Source organism: Rattus norvegicus, chromosome 7, assembly GCF_036323735.1.
Source record: "Rattus norvegicus strain BN/NHsdMcwi chromosome 7, GRCr8, whole genome shotgun sequence".
Classification (NCBI taxonomy): Eukaryota; Metazoa; Chordata; class Mammalia; order Rodentia; family Muridae; genus Rattus; species Rattus norvegicus.
This window is the reverse complement of record NC_086025.1, coordinates 117,288,123-117,310,601: the sequence shown is the minus strand read 5'-3', so window position 1 is coordinate 117,310,601 and position 22,479 is coordinate 117,288,123. Positions and strand designations below refer to the sequence as shown.

At 51.4% G+C, this 22,479-nt stretch overlaps 1 protein-coding gene across 3 annotated transcripts in view; it reads right to left on the bottom strand.

The window, feature by feature from the left end:
* Parvb (parvin, beta) overlaps positions 1 to 22,479 on the bottom strand; it is an 85,507-nt gene that overhangs the window by 15,143 nt on the left and 47,885 nt on the right. For all 3 annotated transcript variants that reach the window (NM_001134780.1, XM_039079611.2, XM_039079610.2), the window contains exons 4-8: positions 21,936 to 22,038; positions 11,082 to 11,222; positions 8,902 to 9,017; positions 6,240 to 6,298; positions 1,924 to 1,943 (exon numbers count right to left, since the gene is read on the bottom strand). In NM_001134780.1, the coding sequence (NP_001128252.1) occupies positions 1,924 to 1,943; positions 6,240 to 6,298; positions 8,902 to 9,017; positions 11,082 to 11,222; positions 21,936 to 22,038 (439 nt within the window). The remainder of the gene's footprint in view (positions 1 to 1,923; positions 1,944 to 6,239; positions 6,299 to 8,901; positions 9,018 to 11,081; positions 11,223 to 21,935; positions 22,039 to 22,479) is intronic.

Below are 22,479 nucleotides of genomic sequence, written 5' to 3'. Positions count from 1 at the left end.
AGCTTAGGGGGATCAGCCTGTTGGCTTGGAACCTCCTCACACCCGACAATGGTTCAGGGAGGGCTGCTGATATGATACAGGCTTGGGGTGAGCGGCTGCCTACAGGGTACTCCAAGAGCCCTGAAGAAGGGAAGATGCGTCTCCATGTGCCCACAAGCATAACACTTGCACCAGAGTCCCAGGGCAAGGGAGCACACACACAAACCCTGAGGCTCCCGGGAGCAGGGCTGGCTCAAAGTTTGTCAAATGACTGTAGACATTACAAAGACAACCCAAGGGTGGTGGGGAGGGTGCATGCTGGTCTGTGTCTGGGGATCCCTGGTGAGCGACAGTTAAGCCAACACAGGAGAGAACCCTGGGTAATTTAGCAGGAAGGCATCTTAGGCTGAGAGGAGTGGGAGTGAGAGAGTCACAGGGTTGGGCCTGGACTCCCAGGAGGTGAGAGAACAAGACCACAGGGGATGTGATATCTGGAACATCCTTAAAGACCGCCATAGGAGACTGTGGACAGGAAACAGACATGACAAGGGGTGCTTTGACCTTCCTCCTCAACACTGTGTTCTGAAGCCAAAAGTAAATGCTGGGTGGAAATAAACAATGCACCAATGGTAGGAGTGTGACCAGACTCTGGCAGAGCAATGAGGCCAGAAGTGACCAGAAATCCTGGGACAGCCATGTGCTACTCCCCCAAGAGGATGCCTGGGAGCCCAGGGACTCACTGTACCAAAACTAAGGCTGTCAGCCGCGTAACCGGGAGACCTCCTTGCGTCAGCACAAGTGCGAGGCGGGGGCGGAACTAATTGCCTGTCACTGGCTAATAGCCTGCTTCATCTTATGCAGAGCCGGCAAGAAGTGAAGTGCGTACAGCCTCAGAGGAGGCTTCTTGTGGCCTCAGATGTCCCCAGCACTGTGACTGAGTCCTGGTGCACCTGGCTCTCCCCTCGGGAGACACACGCTGTGCACCTGACCAGGTGTTCTGACCAGCTGTCCAGCTCCCAAGATACCTGGCCCAGGCTCACCTCCCCCAGGCCAAGCCAACTCTTTTCAAACCCCCTGAACCTGAAACAGGGCCAACCCGAACACAGAAGTGACAACTCCACTCTCAGGTCCTCAGTCGTCATCTTCCAGCCTCTGAGATCCCCCGGGGGGTTCAGAGCCTCCTCTGTGTAGAGGAGGTGACAGGGAGAGACTGATCTCTAAACTAGCCTGCACCTGGACACCAGCAGGGGTCCCACATGACCCATGTCTGCCACCCCCCCACCCCCACCCCCGTCTCCCCTGGGAATTTTCCCAGCAAGCAGAGCACCTGTCCATCGGAAAGGCTCAGGAGCCACATGGCCACAGCTTTCTCTCAAACGCAAGACCTTCCTGACTATCAGAGCTTTCTGAGGAGATGGCTCATCCTTTATCCCTCCTTTACAAGCTCCAGGTCAGAGAAGGGTTTTGGAGGTGACACTTGCACCTCCACACCCAACCCCAAGGATTCCTTAGGGTCAGACACACACACACATCTAGAAATGAGCTGGGAGCTTCTATCTGGCTTCCATTTATTTTTTCCTCTAACAGCCTTTCCCCTTCCTGCCTGGCTGGAGAACACTCTACTGTAGCTTTCAGTCTTAAACTTCTCCCCAGCCTGTGCAGCCAGGCTTCACCTCTGGGAATTTAAATGAAGCCACAGGTTTTTGATCCCTTTGTCTGCCCTCTCTTGCCCAGGAGACAGGGTCAGGTGACTGGGTAATTACCTCCTTTTCTCCCTCCCTCCCTGCGGGTAAGCTAGAGACTTTCTCCAGGCTATCCCCTCCCTCCCTACAATCTCGCTCCTCCCACCCAAGTTCACGTGCACAAACTTGAGAACTCCAGAGCTTTCTGGACTGTGCGTGCCTAGGGGTCTCAGCTTGTCCCACCCCAAGCCAGGGTACTTACCAAACCGGCCCATCATGATCCTGTGAACAAGAGGAAATGGTCAGATGGTGACTTGGACCAAGTCTTATGAGGGGGACCAGTAGAGTCAACCAGACCCTAGCACTCAGCCTCAAGGCCCCCAATAGGAATGGACACCCCACCCCCATCCCGCTCTAGCCTCAAAGAGGTGAAGGGCGTGTGCAGGTGACTGATAATCTGCACAAGAGTGACAGCAAGCTGCCCTCATTCCTGACACAGTGATCACCCTGGATACCATTTGGAGGGGACAAACATAATGGATCATGGGAACCGGGAGCATGTGGACTCTGGCAGCCACGCCCATCAGATAGAGCAGTGTTTCTCAACCTATGAGCTGAAATCCTTCTAGGAGTGGAATGACCACTTCACCAGGATCGCATATCAGATATTCACATTATGATTCATAACAGTAGCAAAATTACAGTTGTGAAGTAGCAACGAAAAATAACTTTATGGTTAGGGGTCACCACAACATGAGGAACTGTATTAAAGTTTGCAGTGTTAGGGAGGTTGAGAACCACTGAGATAGAGGGCGGATGTGGAAGGAACTTGGGGCTAGAAAAAGCCATTTGAATGCTAAAGATGAGCGAGAATTTGTGAGAACTTGGAAAATAGGCTGGGAGACCTGGCTGGTGACGTTTCAGAGGGAATTTTAAGAGTCCTTCAAACACTCTATGGGGGTATTTATGTGATATTTTAAAGATAATCTGTGGCTCTGGTCAGCTGGGACTGAAGGATCAGCCATGATAAACAAGGGACCAGCATCATTAAGGTGAAATTTGGGAAGTGTTTCCTCAGGGCCAGCATTCAGAAGCTGTGTTCCAGAGGCTGCCTCTGGGGCTGGCATCTGACGTTGGTAATGTGTAAGAGGTGGTGCTGGTTTTGAAGGCAGGAAGGGGTCATGGAGAACAGCTGAGGCTTGGCACTGTGAAAGACCAGATGAGGCCATTGATGAAGGGACAGCCTCCACTACAGTAGAAGCCCTAGGATTGAAGGGGTCCTGGGGAAAGGCCGAGGCTTGGCAAAAAGTGGTAGGGTTAGAGTCCCTGAAGAGAGGCCAGAAGGCCATGAAGACCACAGCATTTCAGAAATGCCAGTACATGGGATGAGTACCAAGGACATTGGCAGGGGTGGAATGGAGTCAGAGTGAGCTGAGGAGACAAGCTGTGTATGTTGCAGAGAAGTGAGGTAGAGCTGGCCAGGCTCCTTGGAGCCCAGAAAATAGAGAGTCCCACATGTCAGACACTAAGCTATTTGCACTGCTGGAGTTTAGTTTTCCTTTAGGTTCTCTGTGACTGTGACCTGTATTGTCTGAGAAAGCAGGTTGAACAAGCCAGTGAGCAGCATTCCTCCATGGCCTTGGCCTCCACGTTTCTTCCTTGAGATCCCAACCTGACTTCCCTCAGTGATAGACTTCAACTGTAAACTGAGCTAAACCATGTCCTCTCTAAGTTGCTTTTGGTCATGGTAGTTTAAATAGGTATGGCCCCCATTGACGCATATGTATGCATGGCCCATAGGGAGTGGCACCGTTAAGAGGTGTAGCCTTGTTGGAGGAAGTACATCACTGGGAGGGGGCCTCCTATGCTCAATCTCCATCCAGTGTGGAACACACAGTCTCCTGCTTGCTACATTCTGATCCAGTTGTGGAACTCTGAGCTCGTCCTCCAGCACCATGCCTGTCTGCACACTGTCAGGCTTCCTGCCTTGATGAATGTCTTAGCTCATTATTGAGCTAAACCTCTGAAACCTTAAGCCAGCCCCCAATTAAACGTTTTCCTTTACAAGAGTTGCCATGGTCATGGTGTCTCTTCACAGCAATAAAACCCTAAGACAGTCATGGTGTTTATTTCAATCATGGAAAGTAAACTAAGATCGTTTGGCTACAGCTAACCTAACCATCACTTCTGCATTCCCTGGTCACAAGAATAGGGGTGGGTTAGACAGAACAAACCCTAAACTGGGGGTTGGGGGGGAGAGAGGAGGCTGACAGGCAAACAAAAAATAATCTAAAAACCCTCAGCTACTTCTTTCACTACCTATAACAGTCTTTGTCTACCTAGAACAGTCTTTGTCTACCTAGAACAGTCTTTGACTACCTAGAACAACCTTTGACTGCCTAGAACAGTCATTGTCTACCTAGAACAATCTTTGACTACCTAGAACAGTCATTGTCTACCTAGAACAGTCTTAGACTACCTAGAACAATCTTTGATTGCCTAGAACAGTATGTCATCCAGCAGAAATGGCTCAATAGATGTGTCTCCCTCCCTGACTCCAGGATGCTCCTGCCCCTGAAAAAGCCACTGTGGTTACAGAACTTTCCAAGCCCCCACCCTGGGCCTGATTTTACATTCTTCCCAATCTTCTTCTTGTCAACCTGACCCCCTCTCCCCAGGCCTGGAACAGAGGAACCATAGTTAGCATGCACCCTGCTCCCATGACCAACTCCAACGTGCACACACCAGAGTGCTGGACACAGCTGCTGGGCTGTTAGGACTGCATCAACCAACCCCTGTCTCTCTCTCTTTCTTCAGGTTTTGATGCCCAATGATTGTGGAGCCCCCAGCACCTTTTGCTGCCTTCTCTGGTCTCCCTCTCCCTAAGCAGACTGCAACAGACAGATTTGGCTTCCCACAGTTGTGCAGGTCCCTGGACTACTTGTTCAAAAGGTGGAGTCTGTTTTCTCAAATCTCTGACCCAAGATGACTTAACTCTTACCCACAGAGAAAAAAAGAAATGGTCCAGGAATCCAGGATGAGGGGACTCAACCTCTCAAAACATGACAGGAACTGGAGAGGAAGCTCAACCCATGAGGACAAAAGGCAGTATACAAAGCTACCTTGGTCCACCAGACTCTGGGAAGCCCTCACGGACATATCACAGGACCCGCTACAGCAAGGTTAGCAGGACCGCCTGGCTGAGCCATTCATATGGCTGAGTGCGGGCTTATGAGGAGATGCAATGACTTAGGGGTGGTGTCTCCAGAGACAGGCCAAGTCCCCACCAAGTCCCCACCCCACTCTCCATTCCTGAACTCACACTTCTGCAGCCACAGACACACAGTGCTGTCACAACACACATTGGCCTGCCTCCCTACACAACCCTACCTCCCCAGCTACCTGCCCTTCCCTGGACCAGAACACACACACACACACACAGATGCACACATGCAAGCACGCATGCACTCACACACACAGAGAACATGTCTTCAGCTTATCTGACAGCCCACTTGCCATGCCTGAGTGGATTCTGTACCAGCCAGCTGCTGGAAGGCTATACTGAATACACGGCCTTAGCATCTCTGCGAATGGAACTGGTGAGCTAGCCGACACCGTCCATGTTTTAAACACTGAAAAATATTTCATCAGAAGAAGCAGAGGTGTTGAGTTCCTAGGGTCCATTCTGGGGTACCATGGGGTCGCACACATGGTACGCTATCTGGTTGGCTATGAGAAGGTCAAGTCTCTCTAGGCTTTTGAAAAGTCTGGCTTTCTCAGAGACCAGAGGACTCAATAGTGTCCACCTTAGGACAGTTCTGACTGGTCACACGGTCCCTCCCTCTAAGAGAGCAACTGTTGATAGACAAGAGAAGAGAAAGACCAGGAAAAAGCAGGAAATGACCGGCCTGTGTGAGCTTGAGCCTCCGAGGCCATCCTGAGCTAACACACGTGGCAACCCCTGACATTCTTTCAATTTTTTTACTTGTGTATAATGTTTGTGGTGGTGGTGGTGTGTGTGTGTGTGTGTGTGTGTGTGTGTGTGTGTGTGTGTGTGTGTGCATGTACAGGCCAGAGACTGACTCTTCGCCTTATTTTTGAGACAGGGTCTCTCATTGAACTTGAAACTCACTGTCTGGCTAGAAACACTGACTGATGGGCTCCAAAGATCCCCCTGTCTCTGTCATCCCCATGATGGGGTTATAGATATATAAGCCTGTACCTGAATTGTTTTTTAATTGTTTTTTAATTTGGTGCTGAAGATTGGGTCCTCGTGCTCACACAGTGAGCACTTTTCTGACTAACCCATCCCATCAGCTCACCTCCTAAAATAAGGAAAATTAGGAACGAGAGACTCTCTGAGGTGAGAGACTGACATAGAAAACCTGGGAGAAACTGTGTGGAGAAAGAAGGCAGGCAAGTACTTGCACAAAGAAATCACACACTAAGACTAAAGAGTATGGAGGAATACAAGCTCCCATGTCCCAAGGCTCCCTGGGGCCTTGCAGGAGGCATGGGTCCCTGAGGGTCAGTTGGCATGAGGTACAGAACCCTGAGGAGCAGCCGCCATCCACTTACTCTGTGGTCGTGGTCAGCTCCTCTGAGATGTGGCTGGAGTGCAGCAGGCCTTCCCGCTTCTGAAAACCCCAAAGCAGACAAATCATCAAGACACAAACCACAGGGCAGGAGCAATGTAGAGAACACACATTGATCTCATGGGAAATCCCCTCGTGGGTGACCCTGGGCAGGACGCCAGCTTAGAAAGGACCACACCCCAGTGTACACTCCACACCTGGACAGGTATACTCCAGATGACCACAAGGGAGACCCTTTCAGTGCCTGGGACTACCCCCAAATTGTTCTCCAGGGTATCCTGCGATATGGTCACTAAACGAGACTTGAGAGAAAGATCCCAAGCAAGAAACACCAAATAAAGACCATATCCTGTAGTTGAGGCAGGAGAGATGAGTAGTTCATAAGTCATGCTGGGGAGACTCCAGAGGGGAAAAATTTGGGCAACTGGTCAAACAAGATCCCCCTAACATGTCTACCCAGGACTTCGGAACCTGCTTTTCCTTCGCGCCTTCCGATGCTAGCTAAGAATGGCCACATAGTGATCAGCTCTGCAGCTGGGGTGAATGGGCCACCCCAAAAGAAAAGAACAGAAGCAGAGGGCCATGGCCATGAACCAGGGACACTGAACACAGCCATCCTAGGGAGAAATAGAACAGGGCAAAGAGGGCTGCTTTCCTGAAGCTGGCAGTGCTAGGAAATCCACCTGCCACCCGGAGGCCCTAGTTAGTGGTCCTTCACCCCAGCAACTGTGGCAGGCACACAGGGGCAGCCCACATACATCAGGGGTTCCCAGAGGCTAGCCAAAGTAGCCACAACCACAGCTCCCTACTTGAAACACCTGAGGGACAAGACAGGAACCTGACTCCTAACTAGGCAGTCCTCTCACCCTTCCCTGAGCTGGCCCTAGGGATCTGGTAGTCTGGCCCTTGTTAACAAGTAAATGCAGCTGGAGACTTTGGCGTGGCTCACTCTCAGTCTCATTCCAACTGGCACTCTACAGAGCCCACCAAGGAAGACTCTGGGTATTTGGTTCACTTATTTGCATAAGCATGAATGAGGTGCCTGTTGATTGCTAGGCATTGGCGAAGTCATTGGTAAACTCAGAGACGGATAATTGAAAGGCTAGCAACATCATCCCAAGTCCATAGGCCGATCCTGAAGCCCTGAGAAATCAAGAGGTCTGCCCATTTCTTCCAATGCTGGGGGGCTGGGGTGGTAAACAAGGCTTGGTTCTCATGCCTTCCAGCCGTGAAATGCTACATGCCTGGCCTTGCCCCATCTCAAATAAGCTGGTGGGTCACCCAAGGAAGCACACAGACTGTCCAGAGGACCTCAGGAGAGGCAGAAAGAAGCTCTGAGTAGGGACTGGGGGACTGAGAAGCTGCTATCTAGCTGGACCTCCTTGCCCAGTTTCTTCTACTTTGGGCTCAGTGTAGACAGCCCAGGAAGTGCAGTCAAGGCACGGTATGCTGGAGGGGGCTTGCAGGGGCAGTCAGATTTTCCAAAAACCCAAGCTTGTCTTGGACCAGCGTGTAAGACTGAAAGAAAATACCCAGATGGTGAGGCCGCTCAGTACTCTTGAGGCCTGGGCTGACGTAGGTAGGTTTAGGAACCGTTTTCCCATGTGTCCTTGGGAAGCCTCTCCCGGCCCGCTGCCTATGAGCCAGAAGCCAAGACTAGGGCCGCAGGAATGGTCCCCCTGAGTCTGCGTCACTCTCGCTGACCACAAACATCCTGATTGGGAAGGAAGCAGGGAGAAATGGCAGGTGACCTTCCGCTTAATGTCAGACAGGGCTTTCCCAGCAGGGGACCACTAAGTTCCCAAGGCAGTGGAGAGGTCGGAATGGCTTCAGAAAACACAGGCTCAGCCAGGTCTCCGTGGACCACAGACCACAAAACAGATAAGTTAAAAATTCAGAGAACAGAATGTAGCTGAGTGTCTCCAGACGCATAAACACCGACCTACAGGTCCCAAATGTGACCGCAGCCCTTTGGCAGATAGGATGGTTCTTCCGGGCCAAAACGGGTTATCCTCACTCAGGGTCCCCAGCAGTTCAGGCCCATGTCTGGCATCCAGTAGGTGCTTAATACATGATTCCTGGTGAAACTGTGCCAAGTGTGGCCCACCTGTGTGCTCGAACACTAAAGCACACAACAGTACACACAGCAGATCCACTCCTGCCTCCCACCCCCATTAACAGGACCCCAGGTCCTGGCTCCCTTCTCTGAGTAAATCAAGAGAAATGAACCTTAAAAAAAAGAGATAATGGGAGATGATGGCTTATAATACAGAGCCAATGTGGAGAGCCTTTAATTTGGGCGTCGATTTCATTCTGCCGGTCACAGCCTCCTCCAGTGAGTAATAAGCACATTCAAGGGGATTGAATTCCGACTCGGTGGCTCTGGAGAGAAATGAACGCTGTCTCCAGAAATCTGGGAAATTAAACCTCAACACCCGTGTGCCGCTCTTGAAATCAACGCCATTGTTCCCGCTCCAATCATTTCTCCGAGAACCAGGGTGAGGTATGCATTTTGTCAAGAGCGGAAAATAAAAGGTAGGCTCTCGGGATGCAGGGGAGAAAAAAGCTGAAAAACCGTAAGGAGAAAAAAAGTCAGCTTGCCTCGGCTGGCGGAGATGGGCGACGAGACGGCCCAGCGTACTCACCCGGACGACCACCACCTGCACGGTGACGTGTTCAGGAAGGTGGATGGGGGCCCTGAAGTGCATGGCCAGGGAGACGAGGAGGTGCAGAATGGACACCAGGTTCTTCCCGTGGATAGCTTTGGGATGGAGAGGGAAGGAAACAGAGGCCTCGAGTCAGAAGCTGTAGAGAGCAAGGCACGCATCGCAAGGGTCTCTCTCTCTCTCTCTCTCTCTCTCTCTCTCTCTCTCTTTAAGACTTTATTTATTTATTTATTTATTTATTTATTTATTTATTTATTTATTTATTTTATGAGTACACTGCCATTCTCTTCAGACACACCAGAAGCGGGAGGTTGGATCCCATTACAGATGGTTGTGAGCCACCATGTGGTTGCTGAGAATTGAACTCAGGACCTCTGGAAGAGCAATCAGTGCTCTTTTTTTTTTTCTTTTCTTTTTTTCGGAGCTGGGGACCGAACCCAGGGCCTTGCGCTTCCTAGGCAAGCGCTCTACCACTGAGCTAAATCCCCAACCCCTCAGTCAGTGCTCTTAACTGCTGAGCCACCTCTCCAGCTCCTTAAGGGGACCTCTAGGGAAGGACAAAGAGACTCCAGATACACAGGGATGATAAGGGGCTTCTGCCTGCCGATGCCTGACTTGTCTCTGTCCCATTCTGGTTGCTACAAGGCAACTTGACAACCGTGGTTTTATTTTTTTTGTTTTGTTTGTTTGTTTGTCTGTTTTACAGCAGGGTCTTACTATATAACCCTGGCTGGCCTACATCAGCTGGCCTGAAACTCACAGTGATTCACCTGCCTCAGACTCCTGAGGGCAAAGATTAAAGGTGTGTGACACCATGCCAGGCCCTGAAACCACGTTTAAGAGCACTGCGTCTTTTGAAGAGAATGGCAGGTTACAGAGAGAAGGACACGTCACAGTCACACACCCACCATAATAACACATGTCATTATCATTGACAATGGGCTAACTTCTGCTGCTAGGCAATCGGCAGCCCCCATGGGGATGGGTGACAAGGATAGGGACTGCTCTAGGCTGCAGTCAGTCCTGGCTGTCTGCCCTGACTCCCCGAATGTAAAATTTCAGACTGGGTTGGAGTACACCTTTGGAGGGATTTGCAGCTGGTGGGACATCTCCTACCCACAGCCCCAGCAGCTGGGGAAGAAAGATGGGTCAACCCAAAGTTATGCCAAGAAAGCAGGGGCAGATTTCTTCCATCCCCATAGCCAAGACCTGGGCTCCCTATGCAGTCCCCGGAAACCTGGCCCTGAAAGGGCAGTCTCTGGCATCCTACCACATCATACCTGCTGTGCAAAGCGACAGAGGAGGTAGGGACATAAACAGGACAGAAGCCATCACCTTTTTAGTCATCTCATCCCTTCCTGCTCCCTCTGTGATGACACAACCCCCTCAAGCCAACTGACAAGTGACATTCCTGAGCTATCATGACCTCTTGGGCATCTACCTCAGTGGGCCACCCCCAAATAGGTTCACTTTGTGTAACTGTACTGGGTATTTGGTGGCAAGTCCCAACAAGAATTCCTTGGGCTAGACATAATCCCAGCATTCAGAAGGTAGAGACAGGAGAATCTGGAATTCAGGGCCAGCCTTGGCTACATATTGAGTCCAAGGCTAGCCTGGGCTACATGAGACTCTCAAAATCAAAACAAGGCCTGGGAAGATGACTCAAGTTCATAAAATCCTGCCACGCAAGCATGAGGACTCAAGTTGGAGTTAAAACAAGCCAACTGTGGTGCCACGCCCTAGTAATCCCAGCACTGGAGAGTTGGCAGTGGAAGGATCCTGAGCTTGCTGGCCAGCCCCACCTCACCGCTGGTGAGCTGCAGGTCTCAATGAGAGACCCTGTCTCACAACAAACGAGGTGCATGGTTCTGAGGTTGACCTCTGACCTCCATACACGTGCACTCGGACCCACACAAAATAAATCCTAGAGCTGTACCTCTGAAGGACAGACGGTCGGGGTGGGGAGCACCGTGCGTTGGTATATGATTGTGCCCGTAACTGGGTGCTCCCCAGAATAGCTTCCCCAGACCTCTCTTCTGCCACTGGCCTCTGGCAGAACAGATTGAGAGGGTACATTGATTCTTAATCACAAGACTACCTGGGATGATCAATGACAGATGACGCCTCCAACAGTCCCTCCCCACACAGAGGCCACTCACAGTCCACATTCCAACGCAGCGGCCAGCCGTGGGGCCGGAGCAGGTCTTGCACGGCTTCCAGAACTGTCTGCAACTTCTGCTTCTGCCCGATCTCAGACTGCGTCACCTCTGCCACATTCAGCTTGCAGTGTGCCAGCTTTTCTGTGGAGACAAGGACACTTGTCATTAGGCACAGTGTCAGAGCGGGAGGGGCTGGAGCAGGGGCAGTAGGGATCCAGCCTCTTAGCCCAAACCCCTGGGCCAGTAGTGCTGTGCTGAGCCGGGAAGCTCTGGACTTGGGAGGCCATTTCTACTGAGAGAAAGTTACACTGCAAGTGAAGGGGAAGCAAGGTTGAAGGCAGGGAACAGCTTATGTGCAAGAAATGGAAAAGAATCCTTCAAGATGTAGCTGGGGAGACCAAGTATGGTGACAGCCAAGCACCAGAAGCCTCGGTAGACGGAGAGAGATGGCTCAAAGGTTGGCCTCTGGCCTGCTGTTAGCTGGTACCTTTTAGATTTGCCTGGAAAGCTGGACCTATGAAACCGCAACCTCATGGCTGAGACCTGACCGTGACAGCACCAGCTGACATGACAACACGGATGGAGATGCCTCAACCCCTCCCCCCAGGTGTAGAGCCACAGGCTGCTGAGAGAAGGAATACCAGTCTTCTCCCGGGAGATGGAGCCCCTAACTGGTTATTCAACACCAAGTGGTCAGCCTTGAATGCACACACACATGAACAGCAGAAAATGGAGTCATTATGTTACATGCACGTGCACATGCACATACACACACACACACACACACAAAGAGAGACAGACAGACAGACAGAAAGACAGAGAGACAGACAGACAGACAGAGATAGAGGAGGGATAAAAATAATAAAGAAGTAGTCATGAACTTGAGAGGGACTGGGGGACACGGGAAGGTAGAAATGGTATAAGATAGTACTCATGTATGAAATTCTCAAAAAACAAAACAAAACAAAACAAAACTTACAGAGGTGGATTTCTGTGAGTTCCAGGTCAGCCCGAACAACATAGCCAACTCTGGGTCTGTCAGGGTTACATAGTGAAACCCTGTCTCAAAAGGTTGTCATCGGACCCCTACACATACACACACACTCCCCCTACACCATACAGTACCCCTACTATTGGTAATAATTTTAAAGCAAAAGATGCAGTCGGGGGTGCAGAAGAGGAGGTTCCTGGGGTGACTGATGCCCCGAGGGTGTGAGTAGGGGAAGGTGTCAGTGGTGTCCTACCCTGCGGATTTTCATTAACACAATAAGAAAATCTTAGCGCTGCCTCCCTGCACTCACAGGCGCTCACAGTCTCCCCTTCTCCCGGCTCTAACATTTTCACACCGTATGAAGTTTGATTGGAGATTTGCCGAGTTTGTGACTGTGTCATTTCTAAGAGCAAGCAGGAAGAGCTCTGGTGAGAACTGTCACATTCACTCGGAATTCAATTACCTGGACGAGACCCAGCCGCCTTCAATTCCCTTCGGGAGTGGGGGAGGCAGCAGGTGAGAGCAGGTAGCCACAGATACAGCAGCCAGCGCTCCGGGGGCTCAAGCTCAAAGTAGGGAGCCCTGTTCCCCCTTAGTCTTTAATTCCAAGATGCGATGTTTCCTGACAGGTCTCCTCTGCCAACCAGCAAAGGCTCAGACCCGGGGTGACTGCAGGCAATTTTCTAGAGTGTGATTACAGCGTCCTTAGCCAAGGATGCATGGCTGCCATCAGCCCCATTGTCACTGAGATCGTGAACCCCCCCTGAGGTCACACAAAGCTCTGCCCGACACATTTTAACTGGGCCCAGGACTTCAGCGTTCTTGTCCCCCGATTTCTGGCTCCTGCAGTTGGCAGGGCCAGCTCTTCTGCAGTCCTCAGGGTGAGATGGCACATGACCATCTACCACACACAGGACAGCCTTGCCACCACACACGTTCACTACACAAACAGCTACTGGGCTAGCCTAGGTGCTGGGAAAGCATGAACAAGAGAGGCCCTAACTGGGGAGACAGATGGATGTGACAATTGAGGACAGTAAAGAGACACGTGACAGTTTGGGCAGAGGTGAGCGTGAGGGAGAAAAACACTGGTGATCCCACGCTGCCTCTGGGGATAGGAGTGCCTGCGTCCATGGATTCTCACTACCTGTCACCTGTGTCACAGGGACACCCACAGCTACATGTGGGAACAACAAGAAAATACACAGCAAGCCACGCCCACAGGGGTGCAGCAACCAAAGGGCATCGAGCAAAGCAGAGCATCGGGGAAGGAAACAGGGAAGGAAGGTCAAAGAGAATCCAGAACGCCCTCTTGTCCCTTGCCACCAGCCATGTCACCTGGAATGACCAGGAGGAGGCAGAGAAGGGGAAGAAACTGAGAGCTTTGGGGAAGAGCAGAGCAGTGGCCTACAGGGGCTCCTCCCAGCTCTGAGGTCCGAGGTCTGAGACAAGGCGTTGGCTGTTTTCTTCCCGTGGCTTCTCTCCGTGTCCCCACATGACTGTCCCCACTGTGTACAGCTGTGTCCTAAGCTCCCACCCACACATGTTTTTTATGAGTCAGGGTCTCCCTATGTAGCTGAGGCTGGCCTTGAACTCTGGGTCTTCCTGCCTGAGCATCTCAAGTGCTGGGGTTGGGTGTGCAGCACTTCCCCATCCAGTCTCTTCTCCTAAGGGCCCTAGTCACACTGGCATCATTACCACCTCGTTCCAAATCGATTACTTCCTTGAAATGTGTCTCTAAATGCAGCCACATTCTAAGGTCTGAGAGTTAGGGCGATGTCTTAGTTAAGACTGTTATATTATCGCCGTGGTGAAACACCGCGCCCAAAAGCAGCACCAGAGGAAAAGGTTTATTTCGAGATACATCCCAGTCATAGTCTACCCTCAATGGCAGTCGGGGAAGGAATTCAAACAGGGCAGGAACCTGGAGGCAGGTGCAGATGCAGAGACCATTGAGGGGTGTTCCTTATGGTTTACTCGCCCTTCTTTTTTTCTTTTCTTTTCTCTTCTCTTCTTTTCTCTTCTTCCTTCCTTCTTTTCTTCCTTCCTTCCTTTCCTTCCTTCCTTTCCTTCCTCTCTCTCTCTCTCTCTCTCTCTCTCTCTCTCTCTCTCTCTCTCTCTCCCTCTCTTTCTCTCTTTCTCTCTCTCTCTCTTTCTTTCAAGACATTACATAATCCTGGCTGCTCTAGAACTCACTCTGTAGACCAGGCTGGCCTTAAACGCACAGAGATCTGCCTGTCTCTGCCTCCCGAGTTCTGCTTTCTTATAGAAGCCAGGGCCACCAGCCCAGGGGTGGTCTCACTCACTAATTAAGAAAGTGTCCTAAAGCAGTGGTCCTTACCCTCTCTAATGCTGCAACGTTTTATGCCGTTCCTCCTGTGGTAGTGACTTCCAACCCCCAACCACAACATTATTTTCATGGCTACCTCATAGCTGTGATTTTGCCACTGTTATGAATCACAATGTGAATATTTTTGGAGCTAGACGTTTGCCGGAGGGGTCACAACCCACAGGTTGTGCACCACTGCCCAGTAGTCTTGCCTACAGTCCAATCTTGTAGAAGCACCTTCTCTCAGATGAGTCCAGCCAGAGTCAGTGGACATGAAAACTAGCCAGCACTGACGTCAATATATGAACGTGGGATTAGGGGATATGACCTAGCCCCAGAAAGCTGGCCTTGCACCCCTAAGCGTCCATGATGCAGTAACTCTACAAAGCAGGGAAGAGAGAGTTCTCTGAATATCAACCACACATTGATCTGGTTGGGACGGCGGATGTGTCATCTTCCGACACAGAAGAGACAGAGAAAGGTTAAGGTGACCCTAGAGCACAGCATGCAACTGGGGGTGAAAGCGTACCTCAAAAGGGCTAAAGGTGTTCCAGTGAGTACCAGCTAGCCCAGGAGCTCCTAAGTATCCTACAAGGGCACTCCACCCAGCCCACCGCCTTGAGGTAAAGCCCAGCCCTGCCACAGGGATCCCCAGCTGTCCCCAGCACTCCTTCTCAAGAACAGGAGCTCTTCTCGGTGCTCTGATGGCTCAGCCTTGATGAATGCCACACTTCCAAGTCCAAAGGCCCATGTCCTCCACTTGAAACATCTCCTCAGGCCGGGGACGGGACTCAGCAAGCGACACGCCTGCTCTGTGAAGTGTGGGAAACTGAGTTCCATCCCAAGAATACAAAAGGCCAGATGTGTCCATGCACGTGCGCGTACATCTGTGTCCCAGCATACATCTGTGCATACATCTGTGTCCCAGCATACATCTGTGCACATACATCTGTGTCCCAGTATACATCTGTGCATACATCTGTGTCCCAGCATACATCTGTGCATACATCTGTGTCCCAGCATACATCTGTGCACATACATCTGTGTCCCAGCATACATCTGTGCATACATCTGTGTCCCAGCATACATCTGTGCCCCACCATACATCTGTGTCCCACCATACATCTGTGTCCCACCATACATCTGTGTGCATACATCTGTGTCCCAGCATACATCTGTGTCCCAGCATACATCTGTGTCCCACCATACATCTGTGCCCCACCATACATCTGTGTCCCAGCATACATCTGTGCATACATCTGTGTCCCAGCATACATCTGTGCCCCACCATACATCTGTGTCCCACCATACATCTGTGTCCCAGCATACATCTGTGCGCATACATCTGTGTCCCAGCATACATCTGTGCGCATACATCTGTGTCCCAGCATACATCTGTGCGCATACATCTGTGTCCCAGCATACATCTGTGCATACATCTGTGTCCCAGCATACATCTGTGTCCCACCATACATCTGTGTCCCAGCACACATCTGTGTCCCAGCATACATCTGTGTGCATACATCTGTGTCCCAGCATACATCTGTGTCCCAGCATACATCTGTGCCCCACCATACATCTGTGTCCCAGCACACATCTGTGTCCCACCATACATCTGTGTCCCACCATACATCTGTGTCCCACCATACATCTGTGTCCCAGCACACATCTGTGTCCTACCATACATCTGTGTCCCAGCATACATCTGTGTCCCAGCATACATCTGTGTCCCAGCACACATCTGTGTCCCAGCATAGATCTGTGTCCCAGCATACATCTGTGTCCCAGCATACATCTGTGTCCCAGCATAGATCTGTGTCCCAGCATATATCTGTGTCCCAGCACACATCTGTGTCCCACCATACATCTTTGTCCCACCATACATCTGTGTCCCAGCATACATCTGTGTCCCACCATACATCTGTGTCCCAGCACACATCTGTGTCCCACCATACATCTGTGCGCATACATCTGTGTCCCAGCATACATCTGTGTCCCAGCATACATCTGTGTCCCAGCATACATCTGTGTCCCAGCATACATCTGTGTGCATACATCTGTGTCCCAGCATACATCTGTGTCCCAGCATACATCTGTGTCCCAGCACACATCTGTGTCCCAGCATACATCTGTGTCCCAGCATACATCTGTGTCCCAGCATACATCTGTGTCCCAGCATACATCTGTGCCCCACCATACATCTGTGCCCCACCATACATCTGTGTCCCAGCACACATCTGTGTCCCAGCACACATCTGTGTCCCACCATACATCTGTGTCCCACCATACATCTGTGTCCCACCATACATCTGTGTCCCAGCACACATCTGTGTCCCACCATACATCTGTGCGCATACATCTGTGTCCCAGCATACATCTGTGTCCCACCATACATCTGTGTCCCAGCATACATCTGTGTGCATACATCTGTGTCCCAGCATACATCTGTGTCCCAGCACACATCTGTGTCCCAGCACACATCTGTGTCCCAGCACACATCTGTGTCCCAGCATACATCTGTGTCCCAGCATACATCTGTGTCCCAGCATACATCTGTGTCCCACCATACATCTGTGTCCCAGCACACATCTGTGTCCCAGCATACATCTGTGTCCCAGCATACATCTGTGTCCCAGCATACATCTGTGTCCCAGCATACATCTGTGTCCCAGCATACATCTGTGCCCCACCATACATCTGTGTCCCAGCATACATCTGTGTCCCAGCATACATCTGTGCCCCACCATACATCTGTGTCCCAGCATACATCTGTGTCCCAGCATACATCTGTGCCCCACCATACATCTGTGTCCCAGCATACATCTGTGTCCCAGCATACATCTGTGTGCATACATCTGTGTCCCAGCATACATCTGTGTCCCAACACACATCTGTGTCCCACCATACATCTGTGTCCCACCATACATCTGTGTCCCACCATACATCTGTGTCCCAGCACACATCTGTGTCCCAGCACACATCTGTGCCCCAGCATACATCTGTGTCCCAGCACACATCTGTGTCCCAGCATACATCTGTGTCCCAGCACACATCTGTGTCCCAGCACACATCTGTGTCCCAGCATACATCTGTGTCCCAGCATACATCTGTGCACATACATCTGTGTCCTTTAGGAGCAAGAATCAAGGCGCAAACAGGAGAAGCCCCTAAGGCTGATGAGCCATCTATCCTGGAGGGAGCAAAAGTAAGCGAAGAAACCCTGCCTCACACACAGAGGAAGGAGAAATGACACCTGAGTTGTCTTCTGACCTCCAGGTGTGCACCATGACACACACCTACATTCACATGTAGACACACATGCAAAAAAATATAATTCAAATAAGTAAAGAATGCTTCCTCCTCCTACTCCCACACACTCCTCAGGGTCCCACATGCTGATCTCACCGGACTTCTGGCTGCCCCCATCATCCTGACCAGTCCTGGCTCCACCACTGAAATCAGCTTGGCCCTGTTGTTCAGCCAACGCCACTTTATTTGCTCTGTCTCTGCTTACATCAGAGCCACCAAGAGGTCACTGCTTCCATCAAGGTCACTCCTGGGATCTCTGGTCTCGGGGCCTCGTGAGGTACCACTGTTGCCCACACGGCCGGGCAAAGGATACGCGGACATCCTCTCAGCCTCCAATGCTCTCCCCACTGTCCTTTTCTCTGTCCAACCCACTCCACACAAGAGGCTTACAAGCTGCTTCTTTCAAGTACCGACTGGAGATATTCAAATGAGAGGGAATAACAACCACTTCACAATACAAAGGAAGCAGAGCCCCGGGCAAGCATCGAGCCTCGCAGGACAGGGCCTGGAGGAGCAACTGAATGCGAGTCACAGCGGTTTCGACTTCAGGCCGGGCAAGCAGAAGGTGGAACCAAAAAAGATGAGCCCAAGAGGTCACCAACACCTGCCTGCCTCTCAAAGATGGAGGCTGGTCAATTGATGGCGACCAACCACGGCCAGTAGACGCAAAGCCAGAAGTCGTCCAGCAATGATGAGAGGTGGCACCGCCCGGAGGGATTGCTCCCATGAAACAGCTTTGCTATGGTGAGTGTGTGTGTATGGGGGAGGCAGGGTCAGAGGCTGAGAGTGCTTGCTGCTCAGTCACGAGGACCAAGTTCAGATTCCAGCACCCAAGTCAGGTGGCTCAAAAATATCTGAACTCAGCTCCAAGAGGAAAGTCTGGGTGTGGCAGTGCCCACCTGTATTCCCGGCTGCAAAGGTGGAGACAGGAGGCTCCCTAGAGCTCACTGGCCAGTTAATTTTGCCAAACTGGTGAACTTCAGGTCCAGTGAGAGACCATGTCTCAAGAAATAAGGTGGATGGCAAAGACATCTAACAATGACCTCTGACCTCCACTCATACACACATACATGCATACATGCACCTGTGTACACACATGCAAACACACACACACACACACACACACACACACACACACACACACTCAAGCCTTGCCACCACCATCTCAATCACCAGGTCCAAGAGTCAGAATAGTGCCTCGCTCAAAGCTCTGGAGAAGAAGCGAGTGGACCACCCGGGGTAGCCTCACCATCCATTGTGACCTTGTGACACACCATTCAGAGCTCATCGTGCTGCCTTGGCCTCACTTGGGGGTCCATCATCTCAGATGCTCAATCTGAACATGTGGTAAGCAGCTGGCAGCAGATGGAGCCGAGTATGTGTTTACCAAGGTTTCTGGCACACGAGTGCCCGTAGGAGAATATCAAAGAGCAAAGTTGAGCTCCAACGTTTCACCACAAAACCACAATGGCATCTTCAAAACCATCCTCACGGTCCAGCTGCATCCTTTAAATCTAATTATTAATTGGGCAATAGTTGCACACACCTTTAATCCCAGCACTCTGGAGGCAGAGGCAGGCGGATCTCGGAGTTCCAGGCTAGTCCGGTGTCTAGAGCAAGTTCCAGGACAGTCAGGGCCACACAGAGAAACCATGCCTCAACCTCCCACCTCAAATTAACGAATGTATTAGGTGTGGGAGAGCCTGTGTTTGCAGGCATGCACACAGCAGCATACACGTGAAAACCAAAGGTTAGCTTTCGGAAGTCAGTTCTCCCCTTACACCAGAGAGATCTCAGGTATCAAAGGCCGTCAGCTTAGGGCAAGCACCCTTCAAGCATCTTACTGACCCTCCAGCTTGATTCTTGAACCACAAAACCTTATTTGAAAGTTCTGGATTTGAGGGTTCTTAACCAAACATCCACATTCACTCTTGATCATTCGGTATTCAGCCCACTGAGGAGTTTGGAACCCCTCTCCAGGGAACGGTTGGTTCTGCTGTGCTAAACATCACCTCTGGGTGGCTGCTCTCGGCAGCAGGCTCCACACAGACAGACTCCCCAAATCTTCACCCATCATTCACTAGCTGCTCAGTCCATATCTCTGGCCTCCATGCTCCATTCCTATGGCAGCTTTACTCTCCAAAATACCTGTCTATGTCTGCATTCCACTCGGCTAGAGCCATTTCTGAAGCCTGGTTGCTTGGCAAACAGCTCCCTGAGTCTCGCCCCGCTCCGACCCCAAACCCCCATCCTATCCACTCTGCACCCAGAAACCTAAGTGACCTTTGTAAACACAGATCATGGTATGATCTTGTTCAAACCCCCAGTAGCTCTTGTGATAGACATGGAAGAAAAGCCCGTGTCTACCAGGTCTGACCCTGTCTATCTTCCCAGCCCAGCCAAATTCTAGATCTCATCTCCCTCCCTGCTCCACAAACCTGCCTCAGCCTCTGTGCCCTGCTTGCCTGGCCACAGACCCTCTGCTTCTGAGGTTAGATATGGAACTCTACTGGGCTGTGAGCTCCCCAGAGAGGCTACCTCGGCCACCCAGGCATTCAGCACCCTCTAATATCACTACTCCCTCCTTTGCCAATCATCACCTTGGCTAAGAATCTGACCTTCCCTATCGGCTGACCCTGTGCGTGTACAGCAAGGTGAAGCTATGGGCTCTGCACTGGTCCTGGCAAAAAGGCATACTCGGTAACACTAAGGAAAGCACATCAAGGCTGGAGTGATGACTCAGCCATTAAGAGTGCTGGCTGCTCTTTCAGAAGATCTGGGTTTAATTCCCTGCATCCACAGGGCAGCTGGCAACCGGCCATAAACTACAGTTCTAGGGGGATCTGATGCCCTCTTCTGGCCGCCACAAGTACTGCATGCACGTGGTACCCAAGACACCTGTGCAGGCAAAGCATTCATCACTTAAAATCAAAATAAATAAACTTTTAAAAAAGAAAAATAGACGAGTGATCTACATTGGTCCATCTTCTATAGGACAAGATTCCCAAGACCTTCAAAGATATCATAAGAGACAGAAGAGAAAAGGGGGAGGGATATTAGGGCAAAAGAACAGGGTAAAGTGATCGGTATTCACTGGATGGAAAGGCATTTGGAGAGGCTGGGTCCCTGGGCCTGCCCTTGTGCTGCTGTGGTAAGGAAAAACAGGACCTGTATGAACAGGACCTGTGCCCAAGGCACCCGATAAACAGCTGAGAAAGAGAAGCCAGTGGAACCTCAAGAGCCTCACCCCCGACCCCAGCCACCAAGGCGGCCAGAGATGACATCATAGCCCACAAGACATGCTCACGACAGGCCCAGCCCTGTAAGAGCCAGTCCTGGGACTGTGTCGTCCACTGTTTTTCTTTTTGAGAGAAGCTTTGGTATGAGGGCTAGGCTAGTCTTAAACTAGCAATCCTCCTGCCTCAGCATCCCAGGTGCTAGGACGACAGGCATGAATCACCGAGCTAGGGTGAGGCATCGTGAATTTAGGGCACTGCCGTTCCTCAGCCCCGACTTCGTTCTCCATTCTGGCCACTCTGCCCTCATTTCCCCCTGAGGCTCAGACCCCAGTGCTTCACATGGCCACCCACTTTAGCCAAATGGCACCCATATGGCCTTTAAATACCCTGGAGACCCACAGCATCTGTCACTGTCTGCTCAGACAGACCGAGTGCCCCAGAAGGGTAGGGTGGATCAATGTCTGCTTCATGACTCGCTGACCTAGAAGCCAGTGTTCAGCAAGGCTCAGGAACATTTGATGGTGAGGCTGTCTTCCTGACCATCCTTCCTTCCGCCCATCTCTCCTGAGAACGCACTCAATCATCCTCAGACAGAACTTGGGGGGACAGCAAAGCTGGGAGCACGAGTCAGGACAGTGGCATGTTCTCTCACACGGGTTTGTTGGAGACCAGCCCTCTGCTCCCCTCCCCCATCCTGATGGTGTTTATAACTAAATGAAACGCCAGTGGCCTGAGAGATGACATAAGGGACCTGACTTCTCTCTCTCCTCTCTGAACCCCATTTCTTTATCCGTGATGGCATGAGCATCCGAGAGGACCTACTGCAGCCCCAGGGCTGGGTACACAGGTCCAGCAGAGAAACCATGGAGACAGAGAGCAGTGAACCCACAGAGGGGCCACTAGGAGGTATAAGCCAAGCTTTGGGTCTGTTCCTAAGAGCCCAGGGCATGAAGGATGGTGTTACATGGCGGGGTCCTGGCACTCACCCAGAAGTTTCTGTAGCACCTGGCCATCGTACAGGTCCTCCTCCAGCTGCTTCACAATGATGCGCTCCTCTGCCAGCACGTCGTTGATCCAGTCCAGAAGCACCTGGGAGAGGAGAGAGGCGCTGTCAGAGTTGCTAGATAAAGCCAGGGTCAGGGCAGGTTCAGGTGGGCAGCGGACCAAACACACTAGGGCTACAAGACACCTGCCTGGTGACCTCGGAAGACAACAGGTGTCTCTTGGTCCACGGCCAAGGTAGGAGTAGAGAGCTAGACCCACACATGGAGCTAGGACTTCCTAACAGCTCCCAGCAGACCCTGGCAGGACCAGGCAGGCTGGGAACCTGCAGAGACCGTGGGTAGAAGATGACACCTATCTCCCAGCAGAAGAGCTCACAAGTCCACCTTCAAGGACGGAGCGCTTGAAGGCGTAATGTTTTTGTACACTGTGTGAAGTTTACCCTTGGGTTATTCAAATACTGAGTTCTCTGCCCTCGGATCTTGTTTCAGTCTGGACACGGCACTGTAAATGCTTACACCAAGAATC